The following is a 22,664-nucleotide window of genomic DNA, read 5'->3' as shown; positions in this document are numbered from 1 at the left end:
CTGAAATCAATGATAAAGCTTCATTGACTGGCAGCATAAGCTGTTCCCGTTAGGCAGTAAAAATACAAACCCTGACTGTGCCTTCATGGACTTCAGTGTAAATTTGCATTAACCCTACCCAAGTCTAACTACAGTTTGACTATTGCATTCCCACAGGTGGGTATGACTCCTTCTGAACAATGTACAGTTGTTCACAATGAAGAGACGGAAGTATTTTTGCTTACAGAAGCAGGTTCAAAGACATAAGTTAATGAAACAAAACTTAGTAAGTCTACTGATAAGCAGAACATTCAGCCTGTGTCATCAGCATTGCCAGATGGATTTCAGTGGAAATAAACTGCTTTTTCACAAGTAGTGCTCTGGCAGACTACAAAATTTTGTCAGGTTAAGGGGAAGCTTAGACATAAGGAAAACTAAAAACTTTCTGGTCCCAGAGACAAATACATCTCCTTGCTCCCCACCCTTCTCCCCATCCCAATTTCCCCCAGCATTTGTATAATGGTATTTTTCAGAAATCTTTTCACAGGATTCCTCAAACCCCAAAAGGCTCATTAAAAAACCTTAGTTTGAAGGAAGGTCCTTTTGTGGATTATTAACTGGCTAGAGGATGAAAAGCAAAGGTAGGAGCTACTGATCATTTTTCACAATTAAAGGAAGTTGCAAGAGGAAGGCAGGGGAAGGAGACCGTGCCAGGTCCTGCATTGTCCAACACATTGACAACAAATGGGCTGGAAGAGATGGTGGATAGCCAAGGTGCTGATGATACAAAGCTGTTTCCAGTAGTCAAAAACAAAAGCTGCCTGAGAAGGTAGTACAGGGATCTCACATTATCGACAGACTGGGTAGTAAAATGGCAGAGAAAATACAAAACAGTGCATACGGGAAAAATACAGCCCTAATAAATGCCAACAGTTCTGAATGAGCAGTTGTCACTCAAGAAAGAGATCTTGGAGTCACTGTAAATGTAAACATAAAAACAGCAGCTTAACATGCAGACCAGGGACTGGGTGTGCCCTTAGCTCAGAAACCTGACCTGCTGGTTGCCAGGAACTGGAAGATAGGAAAAGGGAAGGAACCCTCTGTACTCACCCTGTTTCTCATAGGTGTCCACTACTTGCCACTGTTGAGAGAAGATGTGGGGTTATATGGATCTTTGCTATGTCCTAGAACAGCTGCTCTCATATCCTTATGAAAAATGAACTGTTCGAGAGAGTAGATCTAACCTGGAGTCACAAAGGAAAGTGAAACTATAGAGAAGTATACAACCTGAGAACCAATGTGTCTCAAGTTGTGCATGTAATCAAGTCCCAGACAAAGGACCAAAGGATCAGAACAAACAAAAAAGCCTCAGAAGAGACCACAAGGAGACCCTGAATTAACCCTTGACAGGTTAAAAGCTTGCTGGGTGTTGCTGGTGCTTTAGCAGAGGGGATGACTGAGACTCCAAAATACCACAAGAAAACATCACAGAAACACTTGAAGAGCTCAGAGACAGATGTAAGCAATACGTCCTGCAACTGCAAGGTGTCCAGTAGGTGCAGAAAGAGACAGACATCAGCATAGTGAACAGAGTGTATACAAGGAAGACAGTATCAGCAGTTTCAGTAGTTCTTCCCTTGGAAAAAGACACTGGCTGAAAAGATGATCAATGAGCTGTCAACCTAAAAGCAAATGGGACCCACCCCAGACTTGTAATTCTTACCTTCTGTGACATAACTTTACTGATGACTGTGCCTGTTGTGCTGGACAAGGTATATGGGATATTATAATGTCTGAAAATGTCTTTAGTTTAATGACCCTGAATTTACACCATGTGCAGTTGAGTACAGGTTTACATATCAACATCAGATGTAATCTGTACTTAACGAGGCCACAACGGTGGAATAGTTTGTCAGCAGTTGATACTTTGCTCAGCAGACACAACGCTCAGCAGGAGGTGATGTTAGAAGAACGCGGTTTGCAGAAGTATGGGGAGACAGATGTAGAGGCAAACAGTAGAATTTGAAATCCTGGCATTGTTACTGCTTCCTGAGCTTGACATGGTTCACATCCCCAAAGGTACGAAACAGTTGCTGAGAGTAGTTGCAATCATACTGATCCAGGATGTCTCAGGTGGCCGTATGCTTAGGGAGAAAACACATTTTTTATTATAACTTGCAGAAGGCAGGCAGGCAAGGGGCACTGAATCTGCTGCTTAACTGGAGAACATCGTAGTGGTTTACACCTATACACCCAAAGAGGCATGTTTCTTGGCTGTAAGCGTGCTCTGTGCTCTGCTTCCCGCTCATCTCCCATTCTCAGCTGCCCCACAGACCGCTCACAGACAGCCCACTGAAGTGTCCTGGACATGCAGAATCCCAGATGCACTGGAGACATACTGCCAGACTTTCTAGATAACCAGGTAGCTTGAAGGCAACTTTGGAGGTACTCTGTTGCCACGGTCAGATAGGTAACTGCAACAGGCCAAAATAACCAAACCAAGTGAAAACTCTGCAAGGAAAATCGAATAACTAACTCTGGATGATAATATTGTTGTATCAGGAATGAGCCACCAGTACAAGCATTGTGCAAGGGCCTCAAGAGTAACTGAATGTTCTTGAAGAATGTGGTGAATATATTGGAAATATAAGTATGGATTGTGTTTTTCACAAGCGGTATTTAAGGGCTACTATCTTAGATTTTGGCCGAGAAAACAAAATATGGAATAGAGAACTGTAGCTTTAACTGTTTTCAATTTTCCAAACATCTTAAGACATATCCCATTAAGCAGAAGCTGTTGGGAAAATGTCATCAAAATAAAGGTCTCTGCCCTATGTTTTGGCTGGAGGCTGGCCGTGATTACTGAATACCACAGTCTCCGCTGAGTATCATGTGATGGTGGAGGGACGGGGAACTACCTCCTGGCACTGACCACAGCTGCTTCTGCAGCTGATTCAAAGATTCCTGCTGCCTTTGGCGGGTCACACCCTAATAGCTCTCAACTGATGGCTGCACATCTCAGTGATATTCACCAAGTTTCAATGGGAACTTCAAAACTGACCTCTTTCTACTCTGAAGAGTTTTCATGGACTGTGTAAGAGAAGTCCAATGGATGTTATGGTCTATTGGCTTCCTGCAGAGAGGTGTTGTGAAGGCTGTGTTCCCCTAGGATTACATGTATATGAACTGGAAGCAGAGGTTTGGTTATTATAACATTATTTTTCCATTTGAGGACACGTCGACCTGTGCCCAGGGAAACACATACATACCTAGCTTATCGAGGGAACGCATTTGGATATTTTCACTCACACTCAGCAATGGACTATTCTTAGTAACTAGTAATATACATGTGCCTTGCAGCATGCTTTTTGATAGCCTTGTTTCTATTCTTTAGGGATCTAATATTTTACCGTATTTCCAAAGAATCCCGGATTAAAAGAAAATGTCTTACTCTTTTTATAACATGGCAGTTTCTTACAGTGAAAAATAAATAGAGCTGCTGCTAGGACCAATTTCTTTCTTATATACACATTGGAGGTAAAAGTGTCATGTTGACCCGGTAAATATGTGCAAGTCAAAGCAGTACAAATTACGGGTTAGAACTGACTGCTATAAATGTTAAAGAAATTACGTATTTTTTAACCACTTAGTGAAATCAGAATTTTCAAGGCCTATTTTTTCTATCTCTATTTTCTAAATGTTTAAAACAAGCACCCCACAGCAATCCCAGTATCTGCACTTCATTTGCAATCCATCATGAATTTTAAGGTGGGTTCTTTTTTTTTTTAAAGCCTGAAGTACACACAAGCAAAAGTAGCTGCTGGCAGATTTAGAGACGTGGAAGTGCAGTAATTTGGTACATGGTTGCCATGGCAGCTAACCTACATCTAAATTATCCTATACGCTTTTCTCAGCCATTCTTTAGCATTTTATCTCCTGTCTCAATTGTTCGGTTCCTTTTTTTTGAGACCTGCCTTCTGCAAAGCCCTCCTTTGTGCCGCTTTGGCCTCATCTGCTGGCTCAGCCCTTTCACCCTGGTGTACTCCATATTCTGTTGATATTATCTTTTAATGGAAGGGGAAGCGAGAGGAGTACGAGGCAGAAGGAGATGATGATCTTCCAGTTACTCTGCCTGTTGAGAGAAGCTTCTTGAAAGCTGATTTTGCCGAAGTAAACCACAGTGGTAACTCCCCTTAGTGTCAGGACGTAAGCTTGCTGCAACATCGTTGATTTTGATGAAGTTACTGCAGATTCACTGTGACATAATAAAAGCCAAATCTGGCTTTAAGACAGTGAATTTAGCAAATGACGAATGAATTCTGCTCTGTGGATACATGGCAGTATATCAGGGTGCTCTCTCTTCTATCCAGAAAACATGCTTTGAAATGCTTTAGCAAGCAATGTTTATTACTAAGCAGAAATATTAAAAGAAAGGGCAATGAGTCCTCCAAGCTCTTTCCCTTCCACTGACTTCCCTCTCAGCACAGTTAGAAAACAAGCCCACTGCTATTTATGAATTTTAAGGTTTTGTTATTTATTTCTGGTGAAACAGTTCCTTTCTGTCAAATCACTCTATTTCAGAGGAAAACCATTCCACTGGCTATTTGTGACCAATTGTCCCTTTCATCTCCTTTCTTGCCACCTCTGAGAACTAAGTTGTGACACCGCTTCAGGGCAACCCAGCCCAGGTCTTATCAGTTCCTGACAGATCATGGATAGCTGACGTGCCTTCTGCCCATGGCTGAATGTCAGCTCAGGGTTTACAGGAAGTGAGATCAGAAGATAAGAAGTAGAGAGTATTTACTTACTTATTTTTAACATAGTAAGCTCAACCTACTGTCAAAGCAGAAGTTTTGTCTGATTTTTTTAAGAAGGTTCAGTTTCAGTATCAGTTTGGTTGTTTGTTAGTTTTCAGGCAATTGCCTAGACGACGATCGCTGCTGCTGAAGAGTTGGCATTGCCATTTGGTGCAAAGTCAAGAAGTAGAGATTACTCAATTTGTCACCCTCATATCACGAAAAAGTAGAAAAATCCCTGGATTTGTAGGATTACAGGCCATGCTAAAGTGATCTCTCTTTTCAGGGATACTGAAAGCTGTGAAATTCAGCAAGAGTTTTTTGCTTTTATTTTCTGAGTTCATTTATTCAGTCCAGTCATCTCAGGATAGCTTGCTTTTCAAAATGGGCTTTCAAAATACTAAAAACAGTGCAGATACTAAGCACAAGGAATAAGATCTTGAGAAGTGACAATGAATAAACACTTTATGATGATTTAGGCTTGCTGAAGACCTGCCCCCATAAATGCATTCTGTGGTAGTTTATTAAACAACAGCTGAAGGACTAAAACAATCTATTTTTGGAATAACTGGCAAGACAGACAGGTCTGGCAACAGTATCAGGATTCCCCCTCTAGACCTGTGGGGAGGAAGAGGAGATACTGTACATCATGGTAAATGTTTAAGAGAGAAGTGGATTTCCTCCCACTGCTTTTTAATCTTGGTATGTTACACTCTCCCACTCTAGTTTTTGCTCTTTCACTGTAAAAAGCTGCATGCGTGCAGTAAAATTCTAATAAAGGAAAGCACTGCAGGCTGAAGTAGGCATCCTGAAGGGAGTCATGAAACTTGAAAATAAAACGGAGAATCACACTTCCCATTCAGAAGAATGGGAATGCGTGACACTTCCCATTCAAAAAAACGTCAGATGACTAAGTTACATATATACTTGTATGACATCTGTATTGTCTAATATAACATAACAATTTCACGTGAATTGCCCATGCACAGTACTTTTCAGGGCTCTTTGCAAAGATCAGAAATACTGTTATTTGCATTTTACAGATGGAGAAACGGAGTTATGGGGAACTGAATTGACCAGCCCAGACTTCCAGCATATTGACCGCAAGGCCTTCCAGTTACCATGGACCTCTTAGCACAACACGGATCCCTGCAGTTATCAGGGATATTATTTATTGTTTATCCTTTTGTCTCACAAAAAGAAACTACTTGCCAGAGTTGCTGACAAGGAATTCTTTCATTTTGGGGGCAGAATGTGTTTAGTAGTTATTATGGCAAGCTGTGATTCATACCTTTTGGACCTCAGACATATTTTGCACAGCATGAGAATAAAGTAAATTACATTCTGGAGAGCTTTGCCAATTAAATATTAAAGCCAATATCTGTGATAAAGCTCACTGCTATGCTTTTCAGCAGTATTGAGGGGGAAGGGAGGCGAGAAGTGCAGTACATTAAGTCGGGTGGCTATCCTTCCTGGCTCTGATGTTTTTGTGGCCACCGATGACATGATACACACCCCAAACTCTGTGGGAGCCTCAGGGAGGAGGAGGTTCAGGAATGGTTCAAAAGCAAAAGGAGTCTCTCCCTGGTGTTCCCCTGTTCTGCTGCGAGCTGAGGCAGGGCCAGGCATACCGCGAAGTCCGAGAGGCTGGGGTGAAGCCAAGGTCCTGATCCCAAACGATCCAGGTTGAAGCATGTGTTGGCTTCCTACTGCCCTGCTGGCACAGTTCCGTGGGGGAGACTCAGGTATGCAGAAAGCAGCAGGGGCTGGCTCACACTGAGCCTCCCCTAACATGGGTTGAGGTGTAGCTCAGCAGTGCTCCCAGGGCCACCCAATTCAGACAGAGCAGAAGTGGCCTAGCCTCAGCAGTCGATGCTGCTTGCTCTCCTCTTACAACCCCAGGATAAGATTACTCAGCAAACCTCTTGCGAGCACCCTGCCTCCTCACCGGTCACTCGACACACCACTGTCACGGAAGCCGCGACCGAACTGCCTGCCAGCTGCAGACCGCTCGGGAGCCCGTCCTGCCTCAGCTGCCCTGGGCTGCGCTCCTCCAGCAGCGCTGCTCTCGGGTGTGTTCCCTTCCCCTGAAATTTAAGCATCTGGGTGATGACATGGCTGTTTCAAGGCAAGAGTTTTCCAGCTTCATAGGCAGTTAAACTGATGGCTGACCTTCTGTTGGCTTTCAAGCGTGTCATCGGCTTCTGTGGGAACAGCACCGGTTTTTGAAGATGTGGCAATCCAACGACAAGCCACTGCAGAGGCAGGTGGTCCTACTCCCTGTCTCCGTGTACACTGGTCTGACCCCAGGGGGAGCGGGCTTGTCACCCTCCAGCTTTCTATGGGGTTAGTTCTCTGAACGAGTTTGGTGTTGGGTCAGACAAGTGTCAGGGTTGCTTAAGGAAAGGGTCTCAGCTGTACTGTTGAGGGTAGCATGGAGGACGTGCGACTGCCTCTTTGGCAACAGCCGGCATTTGATTGCAACTGGAGGTTGTGAAATCGTCCCCTTAGAGTGTGCTTGTACTGGCAACCACTGCCTCTACGTAACAGTCCCCCATCACTCATCTATCCATCATTTCAGAGTTCATCCGTCAATTATTTGATACCTGGCTTTGCTGCCTGTTGGCTTTACCCTGTTCTCCATCTTTCATCTTTCCACTGCCTACCTTGGGCTGCAGATGCCCCTGACCTGCCCAGTCCTACCAAAGTCTGCCCAATAAATGACATCTTGACTTGACGGAGCTTCGAGTCACAGGTGACACACGAATACCTGTGTAGTTATGTTTTGTTGATTTTTGTGGTTTTTTTTTCAGTATAGTATTTGTTTATGTAACAACAACTGCTGAGAATAAAGATGCAATTGTCCACAGTAGGATATTTTAAGTATTTCTATAAAATATTATACACATTTCACTCTGATGCATGTATAAATGCATAGGGAACCTGAAGGTGGCCACAGAGCAGCATCCCTCGTCTTTGTTTTGCATTTGAGCTACTAAGGATTTCACTTTTTTGGGGGGTGTTATTGGGCTGGTTAACGGGAGAGATCTTACATATTAATGTCCTGTCCCCACATATTTAAACTGTGTGTATCCCTTGTGTCCTTGCCTGCACTCCCTATTATATTAACTCTTTGGAGTAAATTTCCTTCACTAGCCACCAAATCCCCAATCACCAGACTTCCCAAAACACATCCCTGTGGCTAGCAGGATATGGCTGTCACGTTTAACTGTGCATTAGGGAGCAAAAGCTTGGCTTTGAAGCCACGCCTGCCAAGACTCTGCAATGACCATCCTTCCCTGCCTGAGGAGGGGCTCGGACCAGATGGCCTCCAGAGGTCCCTTTCCACCTCAGTCAGTCTGATTCTGTGATGTTTGCTTCCAGCTATTTGCTTTCTCCTCTCTGTTCGTCTCAGTTAAGGACATGAATGTCCTTTGTGTACTCGCCAGCCCTCCGCGCCTGCAGCGTGGTTGGGATCAGGAGACCAAGGCAGCATGCTGTGACAGGACACAGGTCGCTGTGCGAGGCCCTGCTCTCCGTGCCGCCCGGGCCTCACGCCGGCGGCCAAGCGCCTCTCCTCGGCCCGGCGCCGGGGACCGCACGCCGGAGAGGAACAGGCTGGCAAGCGGCGGGCTGCGGCGGCAGCTCCGGCGCCCGAGGCCTGGTGTCACCTGCCAGGCAGGCCGCTGCGCCTGCCATGGCCCGTCTGTGGTCGAAACAAAACCGGTTTCGGTACCGCAGAGGAGGCAGGCAGCACCTGCCCGCTCCAGCGCCGCGTCCCCCAGCCCTGCCCTCCCCGGGCGCACCGGCAGCGGGCGGTTCCTGCCGGGGAGCCGCACCGCGGCTCTGCGGGGCGGCGCCCGCGGGAGCCGATCCCGATCCCGATGCCGCCGCCGCCGCTGGCGCTTACTCATCCCCTTAGGAATGGGGCGAGGCCGGGCCGCGCCGGGCGCCCGCGGGGTGCCGCCGGCCGCTACAGGTGGGGCAGGTCGGCGGCGCGGGGGGCGCTGGGAGGTGTAGTTCCGGCGGGCGGGTGGCGGCGGGGCGGCGCGGCGGCGCGGACTACAAGCCCCAGGGCGGCCCGCGGCCGGCGCGCCGGGGCTTTAACCGCACGTGGGGGCGGCGGCGGGAGGCAGTTCCTGGTGGCGCGGCCCCTCGGCTCGCCGCTCCCGCGGGCAGCCGAGCGGAAACCCGCCTCCAGCCGCCAGGAGAAAGCCCCGGCCAGGGCGGGGGGAGATGCGCCTCACCCTTCCCAACAACGGCAAGCCGCGGCCATCCTTAATTAACAATTAGCTCGTCCCCAGTCACCCCCGGCAAGCACTGTCCCATGCACGCTGACCCGCCGCCGGCAGCTCGCTAGCCGGCAGCCGACGGCTCCTCCCGCGGTGCTGGCGTGCGGGTCGCTTAAGCCATGGGGAATGGGATGAACAAGGTAACGCCGCTCGTCGTTGTTCCTGCGCGTGAGTGCATGTGCGCGGGCGAGGCGCAGCGGTGACCGGGGGTGGCGGTCCCTCCCCGCGGGCTGCCGCGGCGCCCCCTCCTTTGTCTCGCCCCTGGGCGGCGGGCGCTGCCGGGGCGGTCCGCGGGCGCCCGGTTAAAGAACAAAGGCCGGGACAGGAGAGGCTTTTCCCTTCAACTTCGGGGGTCCCCCGCCCCGAGGCGAGGGGGCAGGGAAGGAGACCGTGGCTGCGCCGCTCCCTCGGGGCGCGCCTCCTTCCCCGCCGCAGCGCAGGCAGGGAGGAGGCGGGCGGGCAGGAGGGGGGCCCTGGTTTCGGTGATGCCCGCCCGGGCTTCCCCTCCCCGGGCGAAGCGAGCCCGCGGGGCTGGGGGCGGCCCCGCGCCCCCAACGGCTCCCAACGGTCGCTAACGGCCGCCGTGCCCCCCGGCGCTGTGCTTCAGTCAGCCGCAGCGCCGGGCCCTTCCCCGCCGCGGGCCGGGGCCGGCTCCCTCCTCGCCTCTGTCCCCCGCTGGGTGTGCGCTGCGGGGCGGCTTGGGGCAGAGCCCGCACCCCCCTGACTCGCGGCAGGACCTGGAGCGTTGTGCTGTCAGCCCGGCGAAGCCAGCGAGTGCGGGATCAAATCAGTTAACTTCTCCATCCCTCGCTCCCCCCTCCCTCAAACAGGACAGCGGGCGCTGGTCCGCGCCCCCGCGGGGATCTGCCCGCGCCGGCCGGTGCGAGCTCCGAGGGCGCGGAGCAGCCGGTGGATAACGGGCTGTCGCTGGAGGGCTGGCCCCGGTGCTAGTGGGACAGGAAAGTGCTTGGCCCCAGTGGAGATCGCAGCGAGGAAGGAAGATGGATCTGTTTTGCAAAGGGTGTTGGCTTTTTGGCAGTGGGGGCTTACTGTAAGCGCCGATTCCCCGGCATGTCATGGTTGGTTATCGAGGGACAGCTGTGATTTTTCTCAGTATCTCCACCTCTGTTTTAAACCCAGGTTTGAAAGTGTGGTGGTAACTAGCCTTTTATATATAGCTTACTATGAGGAACAGAAGTTGAGTCATCTCTTCTGTCTAACATCCTGCTTTGAGTACTTTGGGAGTAGCTTTACTGTGAGCGTGGCCTCCGACAAAGCGGAGAAGAGCTAGAAATAGCTGCTCGCAAGTTGTCCAAGTCTGACATCCTTGCCCCTGGAAGTCAGATTGGTGAATATCCAGAGTGCTTAGCCTGTCACCTGGAAAGTGAAGCCTTTTCATTCTATGGACAGAGACATTGAAATAGAAACTTTAGGCAGCGGAAAGATCTGGCTGGTTAGTCCAACCGCGTTAGCGGGTAGGAGGTAGAACTTCCCTTGGTCCTTCTCTCCATGTTTGGTTTCAAAGTCTGGGGATAATGCTGTGATATGTAGCCACTCCTTCGAAGTACCTTCTAAGAGTGGCCAGTTAGGAAGAAACACAGCTGGACAGACTTCTTTTAGACTTCTGGTATGTTTGTAGTATTTTTCTGCGAATGTTTGAAATTATCAAAACATTTAGAGGGACAGGATATGGGATGCTGAAGTTGCAATCTGGGAGAAAAAAAAAAAATTCTCAACACTTTGAAGCTTAGCACTCTTTGTCTGCATTACATCTTGGTACGGTACCGTGTGGGCAGGAATTGGCAATCTGTGACTCCGGGCAATTTGGTCATTTTAATTCTGTTAAGTGTTGCCCTGACACGTACCAACTGGAGCTTTTGGGACGAGCATAGCACTACTTTGATTTTTCTCCTCCCTTCTTATGGCTGTATCCAAGAGGATGAAATGTTCAGCACTTCGGGAGGAGCTGCCTCCTTTAAGGAGCCTACAACCTTGTTGGGTACTAGCCATCAGGGTTTATTTTTGTAGGGGTCCTGCGTGTAGGTCTGGTACTTGCCACCTTCAGAATGTGCCCTTGGATCATCTGTTCCTTTTGATCTTGTGAGTCAGCGAACGTCGGAGGGACAAGGGGAGGCGTGGAGTCATCAACGCCAATGTTGGGAGGGTATTTGCTTGACTCGGTGTAGTCTGTCAATACAAATTGCCTTAGTTTCCAGCTGAAGTGTGTTTTTTGTGGTAGAGCTAAATGCGGACGGTAGGAGAAAATAAGCAGCTTATTCGATAGTGGATTATTTCATTTAGGGAATCTCTTTGTACTGACGCCAGGGAAAGAGGATTAGTGGTGACTTGTAATGGGTACGGTAAGGAAAAGCTCCAGAGATTGCTACAGCTGCTGTGGCTGCTCTTGGATGCTGAGCCTTTCTCAGTGGCATGGTCCCCTCCTATTTTTCTGTCACATGATATTGATGTATTTCGTAGCAAATAGCAATCGCACCTGACTTTATGTGGCCATTAGTGCTGATCAAGGGCGGGAGGCCTGGCATTCTTTTTAGGTGGGGTTTTCTTTTGTTACTAGTTTTCTCTGTAAAATTAGCTGTGCTTAGTTTTTTTTCCTCAAGCCCACCCAAGCCTCCTGACTTGTACTAAATTAAACTGGTTCATAAATGCCCTTCTTATTCCGCTCGGAGAAGGAGAATTGGCTAGTGAGTGTGCATTGACTTAGCTACTATTAATTTTCAGTGCTTTACTTTTTTTTTTTTTTTTAAACATCTTTTAAATACAGGATGAGTGATGGGATCTGACTTAGGAGATTGTCTGGGTGGCCTGATTTGTCTTCCCACTTGACGTCTAACTTTGACTTGTATTCAAAGTTCAAGTTTAAGTCTGTGGTTGAAAATTACAGAGATGTTTTCCAGGAGCTGAAGTCTAGCGGCTGAGATGGTGACAAGAGATTGTTGTACTTAGATTTGATTATCTGTGAACAGGATATGCTTAGTGAAGAGTTTTTCCTGGGTTTTAGTTCTTGTTCGTCCTGTTACAGTTAACTGCCCATTATTCATGCAGACTCTTCTGAAGGGGCGAGTTGAGTGTTATCTCTACAAAAAGGGCAGATAAGCCCTGTTGTTGTAGGAGTTGATTAATAAGAAACGTAAATCAGTGTGGATAGTTACAGCATCAGTTCATGTCAGTGGCGAATCCCTCTCCCTGACCCATGCCACTCTCCTGTACCGCTGGACAAGGTGGGCTCGTCTGCTCTTTCTACGGCACCTGGTTGTCTCTGCAGAAAGTCCCATGAACTTCTCTGGAGCGCCCATCAGTACTACAGCATCTAGAAGCAGCGTTGGGCAATGAGTTAGATGCTTTATTATACGCATGTGTCTATGTAGGAAGCAGCGGCAAAGTAGCCCTTTAAGCCATTTTCCAGAGAGATGTATTTTCAGAGAGGACTGGTGAGAAGCATTAGCAACTGGAGTAACTATCATCTGTTGCAGGGCTCTGCCTTTGTGCAAAGTGGAGAACGTGAGCTGTTCTCATGCGAGGTACGAACGAAGACAGGCGTTGGCGTCTTTGTCACTTGGTTGTGCATTCTTCTACATCTGTTATTTAGTCCGTGGTCATTTTCTCAATGTTTCGGATGATATAAAGAGGCTACAGTTTTTATTCATAAAGCAGTGGTTGAAAAGTTCACAAAAACAACCACCTTATTTATCTACTCTTCTGACTCCCACCCCTTCTCTCTCACACGCCCCTAGCAGCCATCGGCCTTCATTTTGCACAGTCTGGAGTTGCAGTTGCTGAAGGCAGTGTGAGATGACACAGCTGAAAGTTCCCAGCCATAGTCTAGTGCCGAAATATTAGTCAGCACGGCATGAAGATTCACTTCTTTCCAGGTAGCTTTCACCCATAGTAATGTTTCTTGCTTCTAGAATGACTAGGACAACAGGGGTAACATCTGTCCTTGCTTGCACGGTGTCCTAATTTCCTATCTAGCATACAGCGTTGCTGGTATCTGTAATTTATAATGTCTAACCTTAATGACTCTGACTGGAATTTAAGCTTTTATCCTCTCTTGAGAGCACATTTTTGATGCAGAACTAATGTCCTGGAGTCTAAAATGCTATAGTCTACAGTAGTGGTGGTGTGATTTGAGATTTGTGCTGCAGATAGGAAATACCAGACAGCTATTTAAAAATATCAGAAAGGCTTTTTTCATTTTTTAATTTTTTAAGCTTAAGTTGAGCGAGCTGGCTGGGGTGATCTGGTTGGTGAAATTCATTCATAACTCAACTCTCTTTTGCTTTAGAGCATGTTTTTTTGTTTGCAGAATTTGGCCGTTAGCCATGGCCCTTGGGTACTCGACTCTCTGGAGCAGCTACCGCCTTCTGATTCTTAGCCTGGGACGGTGGCCTTTGAGTTGCACTTCTAGCAGAGTGATCAAGTGTGCTTAAAATAATGAATCAGTCCATGGAACCATGAGTCTTGTGCATGCGGAAAGGGACAGCAGAATGTTGTAAGGGTTCTTTTCTCTACTTGATACTCTGGCATTGGAAACTGCCCTGCTGATTTTTGCTATCTTCGTAGGAATGTCAAATTTGTACAAATGAAGAGGGAATGAAAGGGGAGAAAGCTGTTTGAGCTTATCTGTGCAAAACTTACAGGTGCCTGTTTGTACCACACTAAAGAACCATTTTCTCATCTAGCTGGTGTTGTCAAGCAGCCCTTAATTTGTAAGCGGTTCAGGGTACAGCCAAGCTCCCAGAGAAGCGGTCTTTTAACATTGGCGGCAGAATTGAGCCCCGTGGTTAGAGCTGGTATGACGGCAGGGAGAGAGAGAGCACCCAGCAAAGCTGCGAGGGAGGAATGTTTGCACAAACCAAAGCTGCAGGGAGGGTGAGAAGTGCTGCAGCCTTTCTGTTTTCTGCAAGGCTAGATAAATAACAGTGAGCATGACGTTTTTATCGGATGAAAGCCCTAGAGTTAGGGCAGATCAGAAGCTATTTTGCAGGCCCTTCTGCTAACCTTTGCATGGTAAGCTGGGTCGCTTTTCAGCAGGAAGGCTGCAGTGAAACGGAGGCTGGGGCGATAATCCCCGATGAAAGGTCCTTCATGACTTTCGGAACTTCGCGGCTGCCGGACTGAGCAAAATGGGTGGAGTTTTCCCTTTAAATAGCTGTGCCCGAGAGACTGTTGCTGCTGTTGTGGTGACACTTGGGTGTTGCTAAGGCTTTAGGAAGTCAGTGCTGACATATCTGTGTTGGTAGTATGCTCTGTATGCACTGAAGAAAAATGGATCGTACGGTTTCACCACCACAGTTCTGGTCTCTTCAAAGGATGTGGGCGTGGGTCAGAGACTTCAGGTGGCAGAGAACAAAATTCTCGGCCAGAAAATGTTTGTTTGGTTTGCCTGGGGTTTTTTGTGCCCTTATTGCTGTTCCCAAGTTGGGAGGGTTATGAGAGGGTGGGAGGGGTAGCACTGCAGTGTCACCTGCCTCTGTGTGTGTGTGTGCACGTGTCCTCAGATTGCACAGGCTGGTCCTCGGGCTGACCTTGAAACTCCCCCGTTAAAGAAAGTCCTGTAACTGAGACCTTTGCAGGCTTCTGGGGGTGTTGGGGTGAGTGGGTAGATCCGGGAGAGAAACATGCAACTCAAGGACTTTGATCAATCCTCTTTCTATGTGAACACACAACTCGTCGTATGCAGGGATTTCCTCTGTCGAAGAGCCCCACAGTGCTGCAGCCCTGGCTTGCATGGCTTTGCACTTCAAAAGACTTGAAGGATGTTGTTTTGCAGTGCTTTGTCCAGCTTGCTTAGCAACTTTAGGCAAATTACCTTTTCTGTATGAAGTTTCATCATTAGTTAAATGAGGGTAACTCTTATCCTGCTGCGGGGGGCAGGGGGATGGGCGTGTTGCGAGGCCCACTTCGTAGTTGTAAACCACTTTTGCTATCCTTGGAGAGCCTCCATTATGTGAGAGTCCACATGATTAACAACCCTCGGCTGTCAAAAGGCTCTCAAAGCGCAGTGTACCTAGAACGATGTAGTTTGAGAAGGTTGCAAAGAGGCACAAAATGTTGTCAGCGCTTTTTAGATTGCATTAGACAATAGTCTGCTAAAGTAGTATGTTCCATCCTGTATGCAAATTGAACTTTGTCAAATTGTCTTACCACAAGATATCTATATTTGATACTATATTTCTTTCTCACAGATTCTGCCTGGCTTGTTCATTGGCAACTTTAAAGGTAAGATTAGTTTTATCATTATCTCTAGGATTACTTTGCAGGGTCTTAAGGTGTTGTTTCGCAGGCCTACGGGATTCTCTGACATCTCTGCAGCTTCTTTAACCCCATCTTGCTTCATTTCGGGATTCACCTGGTAGCGCTTAAAGAAGAACTTGTTTGCTCTCTCATCCGTGCGCTGTGCTGCAAGTACTTTAAGAAAAGAAAAATGAACACCATCTCCTCAGAGCATGCTTCAGCTGGAATTCCTAAGCATTGGCCTGCCTTAAACGATTCCTGTGCTTGGCAGGCAAGCCTGTGAGCCGGGCAGATTCTTTGTAAGGCTTATTTCAAGCCCTCCTTATAAGTAAAGGCGTAGTATGCCTCCCGCTCATTGCTTTCATTATTTTGGTTATTTATAACAACTGCTAAAGAGTTCTGTTATCACTGCTTGCGAGAGTGATAGGTCTGCAGATTGCTGTCTGACCACTGATACTCACGCTGTCCGTGTCGCGGATGTAAGATTCTCTGGATTTTTTTTCCTTTTTGCGTAAGGTTTATTTTTTGTGTACAGAAAGACAGAACCATATTTAGAAAACACAGGAAACTTTCTGTAGGCATCCAAATAAATGACCTGTTCTCAAAGCACTCTGTTAGCATCAGTTCCAGCTGACTGTCCCTACTCAGAAGTAAACCGGTTGTGCCTGTACAGTCGTTTTGATACATGTAGACCCTGTATTTCCTATGCTTGGGTACAACAGCAAAGCAGGACTCATAGGGGCTACTGCGATATTCTGTCCTTCCTGGTCTGTCTGATATCACAGCTGGTCTGTTAAGTTGGACAACATCTGCATTGGATTTAGATGGTGCTGCACCTCCTCTCTGCCTCATTCCCACCCTTCCTCCCTGCCCCCATCCCAAAACCTGTGAGTTGAGTGGTTTTTGCCCAATTTACCTGCCTCTGGACCTGCTGACCCCTGTTGCTGGTCCAGTGCTTGCTGCCCCTTGGGAAGTGAAGCCGATCACCTTGAGAGGCAGCCCGGAGGTACATGTGAAGTTAAAAGCTGCCTTTTGCCACACTGGGTTGCAAACACAAGTACAATGGCTAGTGTGTGAGAGGGAGTTAATTATGCCACGGTGAGGAAAATGAGAGGATGGAGGTGAGTTTATACTGGTGGAAGTAGGTAATGAAAGGAGAAAAAAGAAAGCAAGCAGGAAAAAAGGAAAATAAGGGGAAGAGGATAGTTTTGAAAACACTTTGGATGCACCACTGCATGTACCAGTGACAAAACTAATTAACTTGGTCATAGCCATGTTGCTTCCTCTTTTTGTTTTCTTTTTTTTTTTTTTTTTTTATTTCCTGTCAAGTAATTTAGGAGAGGGGCGGGATGGGAGGATGTTTGATAGTGGAGTCCTTTGGGTTTCAAGCTTCTGGCAGGGTGGGCAGGATGGGCCCAGGGAAAGTGGCTTTCGCTGTGGCAGCCCTGCTGGTAAGCCCTTGACAGTCTGCCCAGGGCAGCGAAACTCAGCCGGAGCATCTGTTTCTTGGTGCAGTTCTGTTTTCAGCTGATGAACAGTTTGACCAGCTGAGGGGAGTTGGCCAAGGTTGCAGAGTGAGTCAGCATCTCTGCCGATGCCAGGGCCTGCGACCCTCTCGCTCGTGCTGCTCTGGTCACTCAGCTGTGCGCCTTGCAAATGGTCCTTAAATGGCACGTCAGGTCACTTCTACGCATAAAGTAGAGGTGTGCACATGAAGGTGGTGTGAGTGGGCAGTGTTTCTGGGAGTCTAGCTGAAAAAAAGCAGAGGCTGAAATGCTTCAGCTACCTCCATAAAAGAGAGTAAAGATGGGTTGGCTTTAATCTCAGTGTTTGTGTTATGGAGTCTGTTTTTTAAATTGATTAAAAACACAAAAATGGTCATTTATTTATTGCTATGACCTTTGCTTACATTGCATTTAATCATTATGTTCTACCATCATGAGTATCTGTTATCATCTCAAATTAGCTACCGTATCTGGAGAGGAAGAGAGAAAATTGGTGTTACAGTACTTCACTAACACAAAAGTAAATTCTATCTTTTTCTGCACCCCCTGCCCCTCAACACCCCCTCTGCTTCACTACTTAAGAGCAATTGCAAAGAGCTCTCTGTGCAGTGAAGTCATCCCATTTAGGAACAGGCTATTGGTTAATTACCAGTGTTCTGGAGGAGTTTGATTACCATGTTCTTGGGGCATGTTCTGATTTGTGGCACTTTTTCAAAAAGTGACTAATGAATTTTCAGGCTGCCATAAAGAGGATCATTGACTGAAAAATACTCGGCAGCATATACGGTTGGGATTGGTTAGAGTATCCTGATTTGGGCAGCTGAAATGTCTAGATGTCTAGACTTTTAAAGACATGAGTTTACAAAATTATTTTCTGTAATGCACTTTTGAGCAGTCTCCTATTTCTTCAGCTTGAGACAGATAGCTTGAATTGAATAAAGTTGCATCTTGTCAGTAAGAAGAGTAACGCTGAATCCCCGGCGTCGTGCATCTCGCCCAGACACAGGACGGAGGCATCGTGGCACCCTGCAGGTCTCTGTGCAGGGGTAGAGAGGAGGGAGCTTCTCCAGAAGGGGAGTCAGGGGAATCTCTCTGAATCGCTCTGATCTGCCCTCTGGAGGATAGCCTGCCCTCCTTTCTCCAGTGGCTCTTCGGGGAGCCTGGGCAGGCAGGGTTTCCGTAGCTAGGTCAAAACACCATTCTATGCACACTCCTGTCTCCCTGCTGCATGGGGGACCTCTGGGGACATTGACAGACTGGGAAGAGGCACAGTTGTTCCAGATGGGTGCCTTCCTGCTGAGTGAAAGCAGGATGTTAAAGACATTAAACACTAATCCTGGAGGGCCACTGTCTGGAGAAGGCATTCAGCAATTGTTCCAACTGGGGAATTATTCAATATTCAGCAATATTTCTATGTTATGTATAGGGGTTTTTATTGTCTTTTTAGGCCTAATCAACTTAAAAAACTATCCATGACATAAGAAGTGCAAACTCTTCTGCATTTGACTAGGAGATAAACAGAAGCCCAAGGAAAACTTGTGAAATAAATCTGTGGCAGAAATGAGAGTTGAGCTTGCTGCTTCTGGTTTGTCTGCTGCTTCTGTGCAAACTTTTAAGCACATAGAATGAGAGGGGCTTTTGTAACCACCTTAGGGTCTTTGGGGTAGAAAGTTATGTGTAGTCCTGATTATGGAAAGCACTGAAGTACATGCTGAAATCCCTCTAAGTCCACAGGACTTGAGTACGTCTCTGGAAAACTTTCCTGAAAAAGCACAGATCTCGGCATGTGCTTAAGTGCTTGTTATCTTGTAAGATCTATAAGCATGATTCTGCTCATCAGTAGCACATTAAAATTGTGGTATGTTCCTGAGAGAGTGTATTTGAGGTTGCACAGCTAGAGGGCAGAAAAATTCAAGAAGAACCACAGATGTCCATACAAAATACCAAGACTGAGTTTGCTCTGAAAGCCCAGAAGGAAACAGAGCTCTCAGGCTTCTTCAGTGAAAGTTAAGGAGGAGTTATTTCTTTGCAAATAGGAGGGTGGGGGGCTGAAAGAAAAATGAGGGAAGAGAAAGAGGAAGTTAACTCTTCTTCCCACCTCTAATTTGGGGGAAATCTTGGTTTGTTCCAGTTGTACCTTACAGATGAAATTCAATCCTCTCAAAAGACAATTTATTGTGGGATTGCATGGCCATCTGTGTTCTGCACTGGAAACCTGATGTCCCTTGAAAGGCACCTGTACTCACAATGAAAATAGGTGCTTTATTTCTTAAGAGTCTGATACAACAGGGCTTTTTAGCCTGTTTCTCTGCACAAATAGAAAAAATACTATTTCTTCTAACAGGAGGTTCTAAATGGGTGCTTGTTCGGTTCCAAACCGAAAGGTGTAGCAGTAGTAAGCACCAGAGACTCAAGAGTCTTTCTACCTTGGATATTAAAGAGCTTGTGTCCTTCCTTGCTTGTAATCATATTTGGAAGATTCAAGTTTTTCCAATGGAATATTTGGGGGCTTTTTGATTTGAATGGGAAAGCCACAATATGAGGTTTAATTCCCCCCAAAGAGTCCAGTGTTGCTGTGGATGAGCTGGAGAGTCTTGGGAAAGTTTCTGCCCTTCCCGTTACTAAGTGTGTAAAAAGACAGTGCCCACCAAGTGGTTCTGCTGTGTTTCTAAATCCAATTAATTCCTGTTATCAGCTGCTTAAGTTTGGGGGGGAAAGTTCCTTTTTCTAAGGCTTTATTTTAGGTACTGAAAACAGGAGAGGGTGAAGACACCATTCCCTTTTTCAGGTTCATCTTTTGAAGGAAGACGTTTTATAGGTACTCTCATTAAACAGAGTACTGGACCCTTTTCCTCACCTTTCTCACTCCCTGAAAAAGGTCCTTTTGAGAGGCTGGGACAAAATACGTATTAGAACATAGTGTGAAGTGGGGAGAGGAGATGAGGAGTTTTTGTTTATATGCTTAGTTTGTGTGTGTGTCTCTGTAAGTGCGGATCACTGGACTCTGGAACAAAGCTCGCCTGATGGGAAACCATTCTCAATAATAGCTCTTAGCGCTCTGAACCACTGGACAGGAGGTTCTCCTTTACGTGTCTATCTCTCATTCTCTCCAAAGCAGAAAATAAAGTGTAGACAAAAAGTTGCTTTATTTAAAAAAATAAATAAGTTTGGTAATGATGAAACTGTAGTCTCTATGCAGATTGAGACTTAATACTGTTGTACATACTGGGCTGACTTGTCTTCTCTAAGCACTTACCGTGTTTTTGTATACATAACCTAAAATTTTATATGAAAACTTAATACTTACTAGCTTACTGTGTTATACATCTGTCTTTTCAGACTAACAACAAAGTCAGAAATGTGGGCTTTGGAGGAGGAAGAAGGGAGGATGTCTTTAGTTTGGGATAGCTGGCTAATGGGAGGAAAGGTGACAAAATGAAAATAAACTTAAACTAATGGCATTTATTTTGTGGAGACATTTAATCTTCTAAATTCACAAGTGAGTTGCAGTTAAATGCAGATCAGGCCCATATCACTGTAATGCTTTTTTTTTCTCTGTTCCTGGCAGGATGCTTTTGTATTTTATTGCTAGCAGTAGAGGTAGAAAAGACTCTATAGCTATTTCTTCCCATCTAACTCTACAAAGGGAGAAATCTTTGTTCCTCACCTTGCATCTCTATGGAGGTACTAAAATACTAAAGTAAGAGAGAATTTGAGACTTCTTCACCCTAGTATTGGAGTCCTTCAGTCATTAATGTGTCTTAATCGGAGTGGTTGGAACAGTATTGTCTCCCTTTTGCATATGGGGGATGGAAGCACAATATGGTAGGTGATTTGCTCCCCAGCCACACAGTAAGGCTTCCCAGAGCTGCAGGGAAACAAATTCTGACACCCCCGCTCCCGCCCCCCTTTTGATAACTTTGCTGTTAAGTGTTTGCAACTCTGCATATGAATAGAGGTTAAGCTAGGAGTCACAGAATGAAATTGAGGGAAAAGAAGCTAAATATGGTTGTGGGAAGGAGAGAGGAAGACTTCCCCAGTGTGAATTGTGTCCTTTTGTGTGAGGGGAGAGTTTCGTGAAGGCTTCCTTGAGAGTTACTCAAAAGTCCATATCAGCTGAGAAGCGTTTTACTGTATGAAACAGAATATTAGGTAACCTACTGTGAAGAATAATACCACGTTTGAGGGACTCTTTAGGGATGCACAAGATGGACTCCAAGATGACACCAAGTTGGGCGGGAGTGTTGATCTGCTCGAGGGCAGGGAGGCTCTGCAGAGGGACCTGGACAGGCTGGATCGATGGACCGAGGCCAACTGTATGAGGTTCAACAAGGCCAAGTGCCGGGTCCTGCACTTGGGCCACAACAACCCTGTGCAACGCTACAGGCTTGGGGAAGAGTGGCTGGAAAGCTGCCCAGAGGAAAAGGACCTGGGGGTGCTGGTTGACAGCCGGCTGAACATGAGCCGACAGTGTGCCCAGGTGGCCAAGAAGACCAACGGCATCCTGGCCTGTATCAGAAATAGTGTGGCCAGCAGGAGCAGGGAGGTGATCGTGCCCCTGTACTCGTCACTGGTGAGGCCGCACCTCGGATACTGTGTTCAGTTTTGGGCCCCTCACTACAAGAAGGACATGGAGGTGCTGGAGCGTGTCCAGAGAAGGGCAACGAAGCTGGTGAAGGGCCTGGAGCACAAGTCTTATGAGGAGCGGCTGAGGCAACTGGGACTGTTTAGTCTGGAGAAGAGGAGGCTGAGGGGAGACTTCATTGCGCTCTACAGCTACCTGAAAGGAGGTTGTAGCGAGGTGGGTGTTGGTCTCTTCTCCCAAGTAACAAGCGATAGGACAAGAGGAAATGGCCTCAAGTTGCGCCAAGGGAGGTTTAGATTGAACATTAGGAGAAACTTCTTTACTGAAAGAGTGGTCAGGCCTTGGAACAGGCTGCCCAGGGAAGTGGTTGAGTCACCATCCCTGGAGGTATTTAAAAGACGTGTAGATGAGGCGCTTGGGAACATGGTTTAGTGGGCATGGTGGTGTTGGGTTGATGGTTGGACTCAATGATCTTAGAGATCTTTTCCAACCTTAATGATTCTATGATTCTATGACTCTGATAGGTTTCTTTCATCTTTAAATTTGGAAGTGGGGTGTTTCATGCTGTGATTTCAAAATGTGAGCCTGCATGTGGTTGTACAATACTGTGCTACAGTAAAGAAGTTAGAATTGCTGTGGTAAGGGTGATTCTTCTGGCTTTTGGTGGTCGTTTACATAACCCCTTAATTTTTTTTGTAATTTATGGTATGAAACCATGAGTGACAGGATCTCACTTGTACTGCTGTTTAAATAGCTTTGTTTGTAGTATCTGTAGAGACTTATGGCAGGTGCCAGGGGAATTTCCCCTTTGTAAATTGTTTAAAGTTTAGATCCAGATAATACAGTCATTGGCTGGGAAGCTTTTTCTCCTCTGCTTTTGTGATTTGAATGGTTGTTTCCTAAATATATTGAGGACCTCCTGGTTACCCTGGGATGTAGGTCTAGGATAGCCATTTCCAGCTTGTTTCTAGGAATATCTGAAATCTCACTGTCTTACTGTATAGTTTTGATTTGTTGAAATTCCTTTAGCCTAAGCCCTTGGTTAACTGAAGAACTAAAATCTTCCAGTCCTTTTGAGTTGTACTGTGTCCATTAGGCCTTTCAGACTGATTCAAAGCAGTCAACATTTAGTTTGGATCATATATCCTTTTAAAGCTGTTTGCCTTGTGTGGCAAGCCATTTCTTACCATGTAGGTCATACTGATAATTAGAGATTGGGGTCTTGTTGTGCTAGGTATACTTTAACACCGTG

At 46.6% G+C, this 22,664-nt stretch overlaps 1 protein-coding gene across 9 annotated transcripts in view; it reads left to right on the top strand.

The window, feature by feature from the left end:
• Positions 1-8,457: 8,457 nt before the first annotated feature.
• Positions 8,458-22,664, top strand: part of DUSP22 (dual specificity phosphatase 22) — a 46,788-nt gene continuing 32,581 nt past the window's right edge. Inside the window, exons 1-2 of one of the 9 annotated variants that reach the window (XM_075142580.1) lie at positions 8,458-8,501; positions 15,274-15,307. In XM_075142580.1, coding sequence (XP_074998681.1) covers positions 8,473-8,501; positions 15,274-15,307 — 63 coding nt within the window. In that variant the 5' untranslated portion in view covers positions 8,458-8,472. The other 8 variants (XM_075142579.1, XM_075142582.1, XM_075142577.1 and 5 more) reach the window with 8 other exon arrangements.

This window comes from Calonectris borealis, chromosome 2, assembly GCF_964195595.1.
Source record: "Calonectris borealis chromosome 2, bCalBor7.hap1.2, whole genome shotgun sequence".
Classification (NCBI taxonomy): domain Eukaryota; kingdom Metazoa; phylum Chordata; class Aves; order Procellariiformes; family Procellariidae; genus Calonectris; species Calonectris borealis.
The sequence above is the reverse complement of the archived record's forward strand: the minus strand, read 5'-3'. Positions and strand labels throughout refer to the sequence as shown.